Source organism: Linderina pennispora (genome assembly GCF_002104995.1).
Source record: "Linderina pennispora strain ATCC 12442 chromosome Unknown DL89scaffold_9, whole genome shotgun sequence".
In the NCBI taxonomy this organism is placed as follows: Eukaryota; Fungi; Kickxellomycota; class Kickxellomycetes; order Kickxellales; family Kickxellaceae; genus Linderina; species Linderina pennispora.
Genome location: NW_024468257.1, coordinates 183,005 through 198,407, shown reverse-complemented (window position 1 = coordinate 198,407; position 15,403 = coordinate 183,005). Strand labels below are relative to the sequence as shown.

At 59.1% G+C, this 15,403-nt stretch overlaps 7 protein-coding genes across 7 annotated transcripts; 5 read left to right on the top strand and 2 right to left on the bottom strand.

Annotated features, from left to right (window-relative positions):
* Positions 1 to 128: 128 nt before the first annotated feature.
* Positions 129 to 1,773, top strand: DL89DRAFT_268367 (peptidase S10, serine carboxypeptidase). The gene has a single exon (XM_040887895.1). The coding sequence runs from the start codon at positions 191 to 193 to the stop codon at positions 1,694 to 1,696; it is 1,506 nt and encodes a 501-aa protein (XP_040742323.1). The 5' UTR covers positions 129 to 190; the 3' UTR covers positions 1,697 to 1,773.
* DL89DRAFT_268366 (uncharacterized protein) lies at positions 1,689 to 3,763 on the bottom strand. The gene has a single exon (XM_040887894.1). The coding sequence runs from the start codon at positions 3,496 to 3,498 to the stop codon at positions 1,750 to 1,752; it is 1,749 nt and encodes a 582-aa protein (XP_040742322.1). The 5' UTR covers positions 3,499 to 3,763; the 3' UTR covers positions 1,689 to 1,749.
* A 208-nt stretch (positions 3,764 to 3,971) lies between these two features.
* Positions 3,972 to 5,243, top strand: DL89DRAFT_258416 (P-loop containing nucleoside triphosphate hydrolase protein; the record flags this gene model as incomplete). Its single annotated transcript, XM_040885606.1, has 1 exon — positions 3,972 to 5,243. One exon carries the CDS (start codon positions 3,972 to 3,974, stop codon positions 5,241 to 5,243), a length of 1,272 nt encoding a protein of 423 aa, XP_040742321.1.
* Positions 5,244 to 5,609: 366 nt separating this feature from the next.
* DL89DRAFT_179384 (NAP-domain-containing protein) lies at positions 5,610 to 7,329 on the top strand. The gene has a single exon (XM_040883877.1). The coding sequence runs from the start codon at positions 5,976 to 5,978 to the stop codon at positions 7,194 to 7,196; it is 1,221 nt and encodes a 406-aa protein (XP_040742320.1). The 5' UTR covers positions 5,610 to 5,975; the 3' UTR covers positions 7,197 to 7,329.
* Positions 7,212 to 7,581, bottom strand: DL89DRAFT_268364 (uncharacterized protein). The gene has a single exon (XM_040887893.1). It carries the CDS (start codon positions 7,434 to 7,436, stop codon positions 7,251 to 7,253), a length of 186 nt encoding a protein of 61 aa, XP_040742319.1. The 5' UTR covers positions 7,437 to 7,581; the 3' UTR covers positions 7,212 to 7,250.
* Positions 7,582 to 8,027: 446 nt separating this feature from the next.
* DL89DRAFT_268363 (E3 ubiquitin-protein ligase BRE1) lies at positions 8,028 to 10,936 on the top strand. Its single transcript, XM_040887892.1, has 3 exons — positions 8,028 to 8,282; positions 8,452 to 9,104; positions 9,151 to 10,936. Exons 1-3 carry the CDS (start codon positions 8,133 to 8,135, stop codon positions 10,916 to 10,918), a joined length of 2,571 nt encoding a protein of 856 aa, XP_040742318.1. The 5' UTR covers positions 8,028 to 8,132; the 3' UTR covers positions 10,919 to 10,936.
* Positions 10,937 to 14,391: 3,455 nt separating this feature from the next.
* On the top strand, positions 14,392 to 15,237 carry DL89DRAFT_206508 (TBC-domain-containing protein; the record flags this gene model as incomplete). Its single annotated transcript, XM_040884096.1, has 1 exon — positions 14,392 to 15,237. A coding segment is annotated over one exon (846 nt), but the record flags the coding sequence as incomplete, so codon positions are not given.
* Between the last annotated feature and the right edge of the window lie 166 nt (positions 15,238 to 15,403).

Sequence of the window (15,403 nt, the reverse complement as noted above, 5' to 3'; positions counted from 1 at the left end):
GCGTTTGCTTGACAGTACCATGATGTACAAACCGGTTTGAAAGTGGGAACAGCGGCGTATAAGCAGATAATCCATGGTGTTTGAGCCGATCACTCATTGCCCACAACAACTCTTGGTCAGCCGCCAAGACTTTCTGAACCACACTCATCTTTACTTTGGACAGTTGTCTTTCTAGGTACTTATTCGTGGTATGGTCAATATAACTCGTCTTTTATTAAGCACTGCGCTTCTCCTAGCCACCGCATGCACTGCTGCGCCGTCTCACCAGCATGTTTTCAACCAGCACCATCACGGCGCCGCAGCATCTAAGGCGTCTGGCCGTGTGGCTAATCCAGCGATGGTAGACATGAGCCAGTGGACAACAGTGTCCACAATGGATGCGATCCCCAACTATCGACTGCGCGTGAAGAACCCGGGTCTATGTGATACCAGCGTCAACCAGTACAGCGGGTACCTCGACACCGCCGAGGACAAGCACTTTTTCTTCTGGTTCTTTGAAGCGCGCAAGGTCAAGCGCGAAGATGCGCCGCTCATTTTGTGGCTCAACGGTGGCCCTGGCTGCAGTTCGTTCACCGGTCTGCTGATGGAGCTTGGCCCGTGCCGTGTCAGTGAGGGTGGCAACGGCACAGACCACAATCCGTTTAGTTGGAACGATCGTGCGCACATCATCTTCCTTGACCAGCCCACCAATGTTGGCTTCTCGTACGGCTCAGACGTGTTCAACTCTATTGCGGCCGGAAAGGACGTCAACGCTTTGCTCCAGCTGTTCTACAAAAGCTTCCCCGAGTATGCCAACAGCGAGCTCCATGTTTTTGGCGAGTCATACGGCGGCCACTATGTCCCAGCTGTGGCAAAGGCAATCCATGAGGCGAATAAGGAGCTGGAGAACAAGCGGTCGCTGAGCCTTCTTTCCGTGAGTGAGGAGGAGCAGATTGTGCTGCCGCTGGCTTCTATTGGGATCGGAAACGGCATCGTTGACTCGCTGGTGCAAAACAAGTACTACTCGAAGATGGCTTGCAATTCAACCTATCCGCCTGTTCTGGACCAGAAGAGCTGCGACGCAATGGATGCAGCCTACCCAACATGCGCCCGACTGATCAAGGCATGTTATGCGTGGAGCACAACTCTGACATGTGTGCCTGCTATGATGTACTGCCTCGATCATATTGAGGAAAAGTACTATGAAGCGGGAAAGAACCCCTATGACGTGCGCCTTGACTGCAAGAGCGGTGACATGTGTTACCCAATCATGACGGATATCGACAACTACCTGAACGATGCTAGTGTGCAGAAGGCGCTTGGAGCGGAGGTCAAGAAATTTGAGTCATGCTCCGAGAAGGTGAACTATGGATTCTCACTCAACGGCGATCTGGTCAAGCCCTTCCACCATTACATCCCGCCGCTTCTTGCCGACAACATCCGCGTGCTTATCTATGCTGGCGATGCCGATTTCGTATGCAACTGGTACGGCAACAAGGCGTGGTCGATGGAGCTCGAGTGGCCTGGAAAGGAATCATTCAACGCTGCCGGCGATGAGCTATGGTCGGTGGACGGTGTGGGTGCTGGCGAGGTGCGCACACATGGGAACTTCACATTCCTGCGCGTGTTTGGTGCCGGACACATGGTTCCGTACGACCAGCCCGTGAACTCGCTCGACATGATCAACAAGTGGATAGCGAATGCTCCGTACGTTTAAGTGAGCAGCTGCAGCCGCGAATATATTTTTATGAACATTGGTGTGAATGGTGCTCAGCACACAGCAACTTCAGAAAAGGCCCGTGCCCCTGCCCAGCCGTGGAACTCAATGAGGCGGATGGCCATGGATCTCTGGTCGGGCATGTGGCCACGGATCATCTTGACATACACATACTTGCAAGTCTTGCTGAACGGCAGAACCTGCAGCTGATCAAAGTTTTCCTCGTACGTCAGCCAGAAATAGGCGATTGGTACTGGTCCATTGGCATCAACCGCTTTGACACCGCGTCGCCCGATGCGCTTTGCCAGCTTTTCGTACATTGCGAAGGTGTAGTCGTTGTATTGCGCAAGCTCCTTCAGATCACACCGGCGACTGGATGCCAGCACCAGCAGTTCGGTGCATGCATACCTGTTCTTTGGCGAGCAAATGCGGATGCGTTCGATGGCACAGTGGTTACGGTGTGGAGTGCCGTTGTCGGACAGGAACGAGAACTCCAGGTTGACATTATTGGCACGGCTGGTGATGAAGAAGGAACGGTCGTCAGACAGGATGTTGTCAACGCTGCCACGGCCCATGTCGTCTGCGTTGGTACAGTCAAAGCTCAGCACACGGGCATCAGGCGAGATCGAGAACATGCGTGACGACTCGCAGGCCCGTGTTAGCATGTCCAGAGGCTTGACTTGCGGTACAGAGCCGAACATATACAGGCTGTTCTGGTTGGGCACCGGCTCCTGGTAGATGTATGGCTTCCATGCCGCACGGCGGTTCCACTCCTGCTTCACATTGACACTGGTGGGTGGCTGCCTGCCCTTTGCGCCTAGTGCAGCGGTAGTGCCCATTCTGCGTGATTCCGGTAGTGCTTCAGCCGCATCTCCAAGCGGCATTAAAACTGCACTCTCCCGGCCAAATGACCGCGAAGCACCCACGTTGCTGACGCTCCCGCGCATGCTAGATAGGAACCAGTCGTCAAAGTCATCTTGCGGCTCGCCAAGCACGTTGAAAGAGGATGTGAAGTCCTCCCATGACGGAAACCCAGTGCCTCCAAAACTAGAGCCGAAAGCACCCGACGCACTAACACTACCACCAGCATATTCGCTATCGTTGAGGTCGTCGTCATCGTCATCGCCATCTTCATCGTCGTCATCGTCGTGGTCATCGTCGCCCTCGCTTCCGAACAGCAATACCCGACCGTCGCCCGAGATAAATGGCAACCGCAGCTCCGATCCGTCGTCCTCGTCAAATTCGTCCTCAGCCGCGTTCTGACTATCCACATTGGCTCCACGAGTGCGTACACTGCTGTCTGTCATTTCTGGGTTTGCATATGTGGCACTTGAAAGCTGCGGCATGCTCTGGTACGACGTGGGTGGCAGAGGCGGTGTGGATGGGCGGAGCAGCAGCGGACGACGTGGCGAGCCGCTGCGCGCGGTACTGCTGCTGGTGGCTGCTGCCGATGATGCGCCAGCTCTACCAGAGCTGCTCAGCCGTCTGCGCGCTCGGGGGCGATCTGCTCCATTGTCGATGGGACCCGCAGACACGACTTCCCAGCCATTCTGGATGTTTGCTGGTTCTATCCGTGACCGCCGCGAGCTGGCTGGGCCAGTAGCAAAGTTGCCAGACGCTGCCTGCACCAGGTGTGCCAGTGGAGGCAGACTGCGGACGTTCTGTGACTGCTGCGAGCTGCTGCCGTTGCTGCTGCCATCCAGAGGGGTGGCTGTGTTCATTGTTCGGCGCATGATGCGATCAAAGTCGGACGCTGCAAGGGCCAGTGATTCATTAGACACCGATAGCCCATGCTCGGCCATGGCCATCTGCATCCACTGGCGTCGATGTGCATCGAGACGCTGCTGCTCTAGGCGGTGACGTGACCGCTCCCGTTCCCGCTCCCGCGACACTGGCATCGACGGTACTCGCGTGCGTCTCGGCATGTCCCACCCAGAGCTGCTTCCTGCAAAGTTTTCTTCAGTACGGCGACGGGAAGACATGTTTGTCACTGTGGTGCAAAGCCAAAAGGGGTTTAGAAGGAGAAGTAAATGTGAGGTGCAAGTAAGTTTCAAATCGGGGTCTAAAGCGGAGCAGAGAAGCAACTTTTTCGGACAGAAAACACAAGACCGCGTTTAAAAATTTTCCAACCCTCAATAGCCGCCAAAAGCGAATCACTCGACATGGGCTACTGCCAACAGGCCTTTCTGCTGACCAAAGGTTTGACTCTCTTGCTCGTCTCCCCCGCGCTTGCTTTTTTGTTGCACACACATACACATCGCTGATAAACACGAGAATGCTGGCACGGGCAGTTTCAAGGGCACAGCCGGCGGCAGCAGCCCGTTTTCACACCAGCTCCTGGGCCCCGGGGTACTTGACCAAGGTGCGCCAGGTGCTCAACGAGTCGCGGCCAGCAAAAGCAAAACTGGCAAAGGAATCGCAATCTGGATCCTCCAAGGAGCAGCAGCAGCAGCAGCAGCAGCAGCAGCAGCAAGAACATCAAAGGTGGCAGCAAAAGTCTAAGCTGCAACAACAGCAAGTCGCCCATGCCGCAGGCCACCAGTTCCAGCCAGCAATGAAGGCCGCTGATCCAATGGTGGCCATGCCCAAGGTGTTTGGCAAAATCGAGCAGCCGGTCGACGCCGAGGTCGGCAAGTTTGTCATTATCGGAGCTGCTAACGCGGGCAAGTCGACGCTGATAAATCGTCTCACCAACTCGCGGGTCTCGATCGTTTCGGCGCGCCCGCAGACCACACGCACAAGGATCATGGCCAGCACAACGGTCGACAACAGGCAGCTGCTGTTTCTGGATACGCCTGGCGTTGTGAGCCGTCAGGCGCTGCGGCGGGTGTCGCGGTCAGTGGTGACTTCGCCCTGGACTACTATTGCCGAGGCGGACTATCTGATTGTGTTGCTGGATGCGTTCAAGCTGACCGAGAAAACAGACGCCGTGGAGAAGTACCTGTTTGCACAGCTGGGCACGAATTCGAAAACACCGGCCATTCTGGTTGTCAACAAAATCGATCTGGTGCAAGACAACGACAAGCTGGGCGAGAAGGTTCGCGAGTATATGGCCCAGTACAGCCACTTTGTCGCTGGCCCAGTCTTCATATCGGCGCTGGGCGACACCAACGTCGAGGAGCTCAAGCAGATTCTGCTGGCGAGCACCAAGGCCGGAGACTGGCTGGTTCCGGCTGATGTCAGCAGCGACATGTCGGATCTGATGCGCGTCGAGGAGCTGATCCGCGCCGAGTGGTTTGCGCGTCTGGAGGGCCACCTGCCGTACGTGGTCAAGCAGCGCAATGTTGGCTGGGAGGAGGTGCCGATTCCGCCCAAGTACGTGGCCGGCGAGGGTGAGCCAGCTGCAGTTGAGCGCAAGGCGCTGGTGATCAGCCAGGAGCTGGTGGTGTCGTCGAAGGGCGAAGCCAAGATTCTGACCGGTGCGGGCGGCAGCGTCATTCTGGGGATAAGTCGCTCGGCCAACGTCAACATCTCCAAGGCCCTGGGACGGCCGGTGCGCCTCCATCTGCAGGTCATCGTCGAGGAGGACACGCGGCGTCGGAAATAGTGCCCAACCACAACCGCCAGCCAGAGCGTGCGCAATCAAAACCGCAGATTTTCCCGTGGTTGTGCCTGGCGCGGCTTTGTCCTTATCTACATCTCTGCGTGCCTAACATAAATATCGAAATGTCTTTCCGTCGTGGTCTGTTGGCTGTTGGCAGCATCATGGGTGTTGCAGTGCTGCTGCGGTACACGATTGTGCCTGATGAGGAGAAGATCCTGAAGCGCATGAGCCCCGAGCTGCGCGCAGAGTACGAGCGCAACAAGGAGAAGCGGCGAGCGCAGCACGACGCCATCATGGCGCAGATAATCGAGAACTCAAAGTCAGACAAGCCCATCTGGGACGTCAAGCCGGCGCCGGCCCCCGTGTCGGATGGCGGCAGCGCCGGGTCGGACAAGCAGCACTAGGCCCAGCGGCACCTGGCCCAGCAGCTGATCGATTTGATTAAAATAAAAAAAATTTGCTTGGCCCAGCCCACACAAAAACGACAGCGTTGACGTTTTAGCGCACGCAGGCTAGGAAACACCCAGCATAAACAAAGGCCCGCTGGCTGGCGAGCCCACCTGCCGATGTGACCGCGCACTTTTCTTTTTCTTTGCTCGCCCCTTTTTGTAAGGACTTTTTCACTTTTCCCATTCACCATCTCGGCCCCAGCCTCCGTGCCTGCTTCGCCCCCATCGAACCAGCGATTCCGAGTAATTTGAAGACCTCAACCCCAGTTTCAGTTCCAGTTGAAAAATGTCGGACAACAAGGCAGTTGACATCAAGAACGACGGCGAGAAGCACGTCGACACTGCGCCCACTCCCCAGAACACCCCCATTTTCAACGCGCCCATCGCCGCTGCTGCCGCCGCTGCTGCCGCCGCCGGTGGTGACGATATCACCCCGGTGCAGAACGCAGCGCTGCTGAGCATGCTGCAGGGCCGCCTGGGCAACCTCATTGGCGCCTCGTCGGGCTACGTCGAGTCTCTGCCGAAGGAGGTGCGTGCGCGCGTGGACAGCCTGCGTTATCTGCAGAAGCAGCACACCGAGATTGACGCCAAGCTGCACCTCGAGATCCTCGAGCTCGAGAAGAAGTACCAGAAGCTGTATGCGCCGCTATACGCGCGCCGTACCGAGATCATCAGCGGCTCGACTGAGCCCACCGATGAGGAGAAGGCCCAGGGCGCCGCGATTGCTGCCGAGGAGAAGGGCGACGAGGAGCCCGAGTCGGGCATCCAGGAGGTCAACGAGGACGACGACGAGGAGACCCCCAGCGGCATTCCCGACTTCTGGCTGACGGCCCTGGGCCAGCACCCGCAGCTCAGCGAGCTGATCACCGAGCGCGACGAGGAGGCCGTCAAGTTCCTGCGCGACGTGCGCATGGCGTATCTCGAGGACAAGCCCGGTTTCCGCCTGGACTTTGTCTTTGCCGAGAACCCGTTCTTCGAGAACGAGGTCCTGAGCAAGGTCTACTACTACGAGCAGTCCGATGTCAGCGGCAACCTGCAGTTTGGCAGCGCCGTGGGCACCGAGATCAAGTGGAAGCCTGAGCACGACCTGAGCGTCACCATCGAGACCAAGAAGCAGCGCCACAAGGCCACCAACCGCACGCGCGTTGTCAAGAAGACCGTGCCTGCCGAGACCTTCTTCTCGTTCTTTGCCACCATCGAGGAGCCCGAGGTCGACGACGACTCGGAGCTGGCCGAGGAGACCCGCGACCGCATCGAGCTCGACTACGAGCTGGCCGAGGAGTTCAAGGAGAAGATCATCCCCAACGCCATCGACTGGTTCACCGGCAAGGCCCTCGAGTACGAGGGACTCGACGACGAGGAGTACGACGACGAGGACCTCGACGACTACTACGACGACGAGGACGACGACGAGGATGACGACGACGAGGACGACGACGACGACGAGGACGCCCTCAGCCGGTCTGCCAAGGAGGCGTCGGAGCCCCCCCAGTGCAAGAACCAGTAGACGCATTTAGCCCAGATAAACCGTTGGCTTATGAAATCGACTTTATTCAAAAATCTACTGAACAAGGAGCTCGCCAAAGTTCTCCAAAAAGTACACGGCTCCCGCAAACACGCCGACGCCGTATGCGACGCCCAGGTTGGCAGCGAGCATCTGCGGGTTAAAGATCTCCTCCTTGAAGAAGCGGGTCACGGCCCACGATCCGTCGTTGCCGTAGCTCTCGAGTGCCCTGCTGCCGTCCATGTTTATTTTTGTGCCGCTGTGTGGAAATGAGTCTACGCATTCAAATCGGGTGCGAGTTAGTGCCTACAGCTGTGCTCAGCGCTGGGTGCATTCCCGCCGGAGCGCGACAATTTGCATGCTTTACCTGTATCAGAAAAATCTTGAGTCGCAGAGACGAAAAAGAGCGTGCTGGCGGAATCAGCCAAAAGTCTATGTCAGTAAGCTGGCGGTCATGGGCACCGCCCGTGATTGGCCAGCGGTTCTGTGTGTGTTTTTCTGGCAGTCTTTGAAACAATTTTTTTTCCAACACGGCACGACTCGCCTCGCGCATTTTTCTCCTCTCTTCCGGCATCGACTAACTTTTTATTCTGTCTCCCAAATTCCCATTTTGCTCTCCCCGACCTTCCCTCCTGTACAGCCTTTTTTTCTTTATTCTGTCCCTCTCTAGGAGCAGCCTATAATAAAAAGCTACCTCTACGCGTTCTCTCCCTGGTGCTCGTCGTATAGGCCGCAAGGCAATATCACCAGCAAACGCGCGAGCCGCTCCTGTTTCTATTTCGTCAGCCCCCTAGCTTTTTTACCTTGGCCTTGCCAGCAAGCGCAGACCTGCCATACGCAGCATTTGCTTCTAATCCCGCCACGCAAACGCATTTGGTTCACACACACCACGACCACAAGCCTACACAAGTCATTTCTCACCGCCCGTTTGACCTAATGATGACCGAACGGAAGAGGCGGTCGGACGAGAGTCGGGACTTGGAGGGCCAGCCCCAAGCAACGCTCGCAAAGAAGCGCCATACGTCAAAGGAGACCGACTTCCAAGCCCTATCGGCCGAATTTGACGAGAATGCACAAATGCTCGACCTGGTAAAGTATCAAAGGCCTGCGTGCTTGATGTGCCTGAAAAGAACAGCCTGCTCTGCGGGAGGGCGCGCGCGGCAAGTGGGTATAAGCATGACCGGTTGCATATTGCTAATCATCGCCAGTGTTCTCGATTGCTGGCACACGCTGCTTCTGTAGGACTCGATTCGCTGAGTTTCAAAAGGAGGCCATTTGGCGGCAGATGCAAGAGTACAAGCGCGATGCCCGCAGATCTCAGCAGCGCGCTAGCGATCTCGAACGCCGCCAGGAGCAGTGGACGATGCGGATAGGCCGGCTATGCCATGCGTGGGACCAGGCTGTCGCCCAGCTTGACACAATCATCAACAGCGACACCAGCGATGGCAGCCTGTCCTCTGCACACCCGTCAGCAGTGGACTCGTGGCTCGGCATGCTGCTGCCGACCAAAATCGCCGAGACAGCAGACGATGGCATGGCCACGGCTGACAGCAACTCTGCTGTTGAAAAGTCCGATGTCGTACAAACCAGCTTGCAGCGCTTCAATAGGGCCGTGCAGACAATTTTACGCCAGCTTGAAAGCAAGAGCACGTCCCCTGTTGACTGGCAGTCGGCGATCGAGCGTCTGTCGCGTATGCGCACCAGCGAGAAAGAGGTAGCTGACCTTCGCTCCCAAGTGGCCCAATTCTCTCGGCAAATTGCTGAGGAACGAGAGCAGCTTGAAGCCAGCCAGACCGAGCTACGGCGGGCGCTAAAGAAACTCGACCGCTCGGTCTGTCCAACAGTGCAAGCACTCGACGTGGAGACCCAGCCGCATCAGCAAAACAGTGGCAGCAGCCCGCATAGCCACGCGTCCGGACCCGCCTCACCAGCCAAGGGCGACTCATCCCGGGCCGAGTCCTCCGAACACAACAGCGATTGCCAACGGCGCAGTTTACTCGCGCGCCGGCAGCCCGTCTGCAGCAGGCAGCCCAGCACAGCAGCAAACAGCACAGCAGCAACAGCAGCTGCAACAGCCACAGCAGCCACAGGAAGCCAACGACAAAACCGACTACCGCGAGCTTGCCGAGCGCCGCCTGTCTGAGATTGAGGAAAAGGTTCGCGAAAACGCCGAGATTCAGAAGCAACTTGATGCGCTGCGGCTACAAATCTCCAACATCCCCGACCACATTATAGCTGAAACCTCACTGTTCAAGCAAGCGGAGGCCAGCCGCGAATACTACAATGCAGAGTCGCTACGTCTGCAGGCCGAAGTCGACAGGCTGTTCAAAGAGGTGGCGGAGCTCAAATCGTCGCGGACAGAGTTTGACATGTCGCTGCAGGCCGCGGCCAACTCCCAGCGCCAGATTCTGGAAGCCGAGCTGCAGCGGCTGCAGACCGACCTCGTGCGTGTGCGCAACCACCGCGACCAGGTCCAGCGCGAGCTCGAGTCGCGCCGCGCCCAGGACACGGTGGAGGACCAGAAGAGCACTGAGCTGAAGCTCCTGTCAGACGTACGCCGTGAGCGGATGAACTCGCTGATCTCGGAGAACAAGCGTCTGCTGGCGTGCATTGCGGTGCTCAAGGGCGACCGCAGCGCGTTTGAGACGTATACGGATGAGGAGCTGAGCAAAACCACGGCCGTCGCCGACGAGCTGCGGGCCAAGCTGGACCAGGCGCTGCGGCGTGAAAAGCAGCTGTCCGCACAGCTCGCCGCAAGCTCGCAGCCTGACGCAAGCCAGCTTGCAGCCGATCTGACGCGGGCGCAGGAGACTGCGGACTCGCTGCAGAAGCGGCTGGCCAAGTACGAATCGATTCTGGGCGGGGCATGCGTCGACGAGCACGGCCAGATGCTGGCAGAGCTGCCTGACAAGGCCGGCGAGCTGGCGCAGAAGCAGAGGCAGGTCGACGAGATGATCCTGCAGCGCGACAGCCTGCAGCGCACGTCGGAGATGATGGAGCGCGAGCTGCAGACGATCTGCGACTCGTTCACCAAGCTGGAGAAGCAGAACACCAGCAAGGTCTGGGAGCTGGCCAGCAAGGAGCAGCACATCTCGCGTGTGGTGGCCGAGAAGTGCAAGTACGAAGAGAAGTTTATCGGGCTCAACAAGGACCGCGAGGCGCAGAAGCAGGCCAACCAGGCCCTGCGGCACCAGAACCAAAAGCAGCTGGAGCACATCAAGACCATCGAGGAGCGCGACCGGGCCATGGCGCAGGAGCTGTCGCTGGCCAGCGCCGAGACACAGCAGGCGACGCTGGCATGGCAGGGCTGCCAGACCAATCTGCAGGAGTCCCAGCGGCGGACACAGGAGCTCGAGGAGCAGGTGCGGGCGCTCGAGGAGAAGCACCGCGTCGCGACGCAGATGCTGGACGAGCGGACAGACAGCCTGTCGCGGGCTGAGCACGAGCGGCGGCGCGCCGAGGAGGCCCTGGAGCTGGCCAGCAAGCGCGTCAGCGAGGCCGAGAAGATCACCGACCAGAGCGGGCTGGCGCAGATGTGCGCCGACTACAAGGCGCTGCTCAAGTGCCCGACATGCCAGACACACTTCAAGTCGCATGTCCTGCTGCGCTGCATGCATGTGTTTTGCAAGGAATGCATCGACTCGCGCATCGAGACTCGGCAGCGCAAGTGCCCGTCGTGCAGCGAGCCGTTTGGCGCAAAGGATGTCAGGCAAATCTATCTGTGACGAAGAAGCTTTTTTCAGTTTTTTTTCACCATCAACAAAAGTTTACGTTATACACTCGACCTGCGCAAGGCGACCTGTCCGACGTGTATATTTAGATTGTATTTTCGCACCTGCGGGAATGGCGCGTGCAGGGACCGGCGGGGGTGCTAAATATACACCCAGGCGAAATGGCCGGCCATGCACAGTGGGCTCGGCAGCAGCCCCCGTTAAGCGTGGGCCCTCGGCCTGCGCGCCGGCTCGCACTGCGCAGATCGCTGGGGCTGGGAGCGCGGGCTGTGGCCCAAGACCGCTTACTCGCTGGTCCGGCAACAATCACAACAACAGCGTCTGCAGTGAATCGCAAGGATTTGCGTCAAAGCTCGGCGCCCAATTTAGCGTGCGCCCTCTTTTCCAGCCTGGTTAGAGCTTTTGGGCCCACACGCGCTCCCAGCCCAATTACGACAGAGCGGGAGAGGGTCTGCAGCTTTGTATAAAGGGCTGGCTCTGGCACGTAGGCCGATCGGGGACGAACCGCGCCCAGCCCTAGTATTATATCGCTTTCTTTCCCTATTAGTTTTGCTGTTGTTGCCTCGCTCTCCCTCTCCCCTTCCCCCTCCGCGCCTCCCGCGACATATACTTTTGCTCTCCCTGATATTACCTATTTTCTCCCTCTCGCTCCCGCTTCCCCGGTGTAACTCCAGCCTGTACTACAGCACAACGATGAACAGCGGCCAGTTCGCCAACTCGCCACGGCAGCAGCAGCAGCTGCAGCCTCCAGCTGTCGCCGCATCGCTCTCAGCGAGCCAGCGGCGGTCAGGACGGTTGCGTCTGGTCCGACCAGCTGCCGCCGCTGCTGCTGCTGCTGCTGCTGCTGCTGCTGCTGCTACAGCAGAACCGAGTGGTCCCGGCGGCAGTAGAGCTCAAGCGCCGCAAAGCATGGCAGAGATGTCGGCGCGAGCGGCCAATGGCCAGCTGCAGAGCGCACACAAGCAGCACACAGGAACTGCCGGTATCAGCATTGGCAGTGGGGAAGCGCAGATTTCTTCTTCCTGTCCACCCCGTTCGCTAACGACGCCTCCCCAATTGAGCAGCATTTCCCATTCACCTTTTCCGGCTGCCAACGACGCCAGTATTGGACAGGCAACCAGCGCGACCAGAGACTCTATGACCGACAACAGCACAATTGCAAAGTCGTCGAGTGACTCCATGTTCACAAAGGTGCCAGAGTCTGCAGCTACGAGTCGTGGAGACTTTGGCGCAGCGAGGACACCCCTTCACAGCAGGTCAATAATCAGCAGTGGGGACGATGGGCTGCCAAGGCAGCTTGCACAGCACAGCAGCTGCAGCGAACCGGAGCAGGAGTCGCTCGCTGGCGATTCGGTAAACAAAAACAAAAACAAACCTCAGACCAGCAAAGCTACGCGGGCCGGTGGCCGCAAGCGACAGCAGCAGCAGAGCGCAACAGGCGCCATAGTACCATCAGCAGCAGCACAGGCGCACAAAACGGATTCGCTGCAGAGCACACCGACAATGGAATACTACTCGCCGGCGGCATCATTAGGAGACAGCGCGACAGAGACGGACGCAGTAAACAGCACTGCTATGCTGGACGGCGGCGGTGCAGACGGGTGGACCAGCAGGCACAACAACGTTGCTGAGGACAGCAACGACATGCAGTATGCTGATTCCATGGCTACTGCTGACGGAGAGCACCACGCCGGCACAATGCTGGACGGCAATGCAGATAGTAATCAGCGCCTCATGGCAGCAGATGGGGGCGAGCAGGCCAGACCGCATCACCCCCCGTGCTGTCTTCACTGCAGCTTGACGGCGAATATCCCGAAGCTCTGCGGCAGAGCAGGAGCATGCCAGCATCCGCCACCGCGACACGCTTTCCGTCGAGCGAGGAGAGAATGAGCGATATTGACTACGTGGAACTGCTCGACAGCTATTACGACTATTTACCCATTGACGAAGGCAGCACGCACTCTATGGCGGCGGGCGACTTGCGGCATTCACAGCGACTATCGCATAAGCCAGGCCCGCAACACCACAAAGACCGAATCAACTCGTGGCGAGGCAGCCGCGGGCTGCAGAGCAGCGACAGCGCAAACATGCTCAACCCTGGCGTGGCAGCAGGGCGTGGAGCGACATCGAGCTACTATGGCAAGGCGGAGTCGGATAACAGCTACTCGCAGACGCTGGAGAATGCGCTGTTTTACTCGCACGCAATCCAGCAGATCAATGACGGAGAAGAGGACGAGACCCTGGCTATTGAGGGGCCATCGGCGGTGACTGTGCCGCAGGAGCGGCCGGATAATCAGACGCTGCGGCAGCGGCGTGGATGCAATGTGGTCGCATCGCGCGAGGTTTTTGCTAGTCCAATGGCAGGCCCAACAGTGTCGACGTTCATTCCAATCCCATCGACGCAGAAGGACCTGGTATCAGGCGCGCCGGCCCGGGAGCTGCCACCAATGCCGCCGATTCCCACACAGCACGCCGGCGGTCCGGTGGGATCAAGGTCAGCGCCAGTGAGCCGCGGCCCAAGCCGGTCTGTCAAGAGTAGCATTGGTGACAACAGTAGCGTTGGCATGAGCAGCACCCGGGTGGGATTCCCGTCGGAGCCGCTGCCGCCGGTGCAGCCGCGACTTGAGCATGCCCCGGATTCGCCGACTGACAGACTGACAGCCAGTACTCCTCAGCGCAGCGATAATAGCCGGCAGCAGGAAGGCATTGTGCAAGCACCCGCCGAAGACGAGGAGGAGGAGAAGAAAGAGGAGGCCGACAAGGACGGCGTGAAACAGCGCTCCAGCCGGCGGTCCTCGCGGATTTCCGATGCGTTTGCACAGCTCTCCGTGCGCAAGCAAGGCAGCCGACGCAGCAGCATGGCGGAGCCTCGGGTATCGGCGGAAATCTCGGCCAACCCGCGACGGGCATCAGTGCATTCAAATGTACATTCAGCACAGACACAGGCGCGGCGGCTATCAATGACATCACAGTTCTCGTCGGTCACGCATGGGACGAAGCGGGCAGCACCAGGCGCAGTGCAGCAGAACCAGGGCCACCATGTCCACATTCCACCGAGCCACCAAGACCGTCAGCACCAGCAGCACTCGACGACGCAGCAGTCGCGGCAGATTGCCACACGGCTGCTGATGCGAGCTGGACTGAGCCGCATTGCGCTGCGAGTTGCCGGCAAGGTGCCCATGTTTGACAACAGCGACGCATTGGCCAGCAACCTGTTTGACGTCGAGGGCAGTGGGGCTCAAGTGGATCTGGATCCCAACGGACTGCACCAGCTCAAGGCCGAGCGACGCAAGCAGGTCAAGCATGTGGATGCCGATGGGTTCATGGAGTTTGAGGGCGACGACGGCCGCGAGTCCGAGTACACGCAGCAGTACAATGCGTGGCGGGCGCAGCGGCCGAGCCGCGGGACGCAGCTGCGGCACCAGCGCAGCCTGCCGCACGGGCTGGGCGACAGCAGAGAGTCGGCCGAGGCCAAGTGGGGGGCGCTGCTGCGGACGCTGGATGCCAGCACCATGCGCGGGTCGCGCAAGATCAAGCAGCTGGTCCAGGCGGGTCTGCCGATGCGGCTCCGCAGCCAGATCTACTATCTGCTCTCGGGTGCGCCGCGGCTCGAGAAGCCGCACCACTACGCAGCGCTGCTGGCCATGGGCGACTTGCCCATCTACGATGTCATTGAGCGCGATGTCCCGCGGTGCTATCCCGACCACGTGATGTTTGCCGACGCCGACGGTGCTGGCCAGCGCCAGCTGCGGCGCATCCTGCGGGCATATGCACACCACAACGCCAAGGTCGGATACTGCCAGGGCATGGGCCGTCTGGTGGGGCTGTTCCTGATAGTGGGCATGTCTGAGGAGCGGGCCTTCTGGGCGCTGGCTGCGACCATCAGCAACTACATCCCCAGGTACTACGAGCCGGATCTAGGCGGGCTGCGCATCCACACGGCTGTCTTCGAGTCGCTGCTGCGTGAGCGCTGCCCGCAGCTGTACGAGCACCTGGCTGCGCAGGGCTGCGATGCGCTGATGTATGCCACGCCGTGGTTCATGACCATCTTCACGCTGTCGCTGCCGTGGCAGTCGGCGCTGCGCGTGTGGGACTGGTTCCTGTATCGTGGCCCGAAGGCGCTGTTCCGCATTGCCCTGGCCATCATGGATCTCGCCAGCGACTATCTGCTGGACGCCTGCCCGACAATCACCGAGCAGCTGGGCTTCCTGCTGCACATCCCGCCGTCGCTGGTTGACGCCGACGCGCTGATCAGCGCTGCCATCAACGTCAAGGTCTCCGAGCGCCATATCGAGCGCCTGACCCGGTCTGCAACCGCAGCGGTAACCACGCCCAAGCACTGACCACCGGCCCACTGTTTTATTTCAATACACCAACTAATGCAACGCCCAATCTCTCCCCCAACATGCCGGGCGGCGATGCAGCCGGCTTTCACGCGTACTACTTCCGTTTTTGGCAGTGTGACAAACCACCCACTTT

Bases quoted from the DNA above. Each gene is read 5' to 3' on its own strand.
- DL89DRAFT_268364 (XM_040887893.1), bottom strand. From the start codon at position 7,436: ATGGACGGCAGCAGGGCACTCGAGAGCTACGGCAACGACGGATCGTGG.
- DL89DRAFT_268367 (XM_040887895.1), top strand. From the start codon at position 191: ATGGTCAATATAACTCGTCTTTTATTAAGCACTGCGCTTCTCCTAGCC.
- DL89DRAFT_268366 (XM_040887894.1), bottom strand. From the start codon at position 3,498: ATGGCCGAGCATGGGCTATCGGTGTCTAATGAATCACTGGCCCTTGCA.
- DL89DRAFT_179384 (XM_040883877.1), top strand. From the start codon at position 5,976: ATGTCGGACAACAAGGCAGTTGACATCAAGAACGACGGCGAGAAGCAC.
- DL89DRAFT_268363 (XM_040887892.1), top strand. From the start codon at position 8,133: ATGACCGAACGGAAGAGGCGGTCGGACGAGAGTCGGGACTTGGAGGGC. The intron at 8,283-8,451 runs GTAAAGTATCAA...CGATTCGCTGAG, and splicing joins ATGCACAAATGCTCGACCTG to TTTCAAAAGGAGGCCATTTG. The intron at 9,105-9,150 runs GTCCGGACCCGC...TCCCGGGCCGAG, and splicing joins AGCAGCCCGCATAGCCACGC to TCCTCCGAACACAACAGCGA.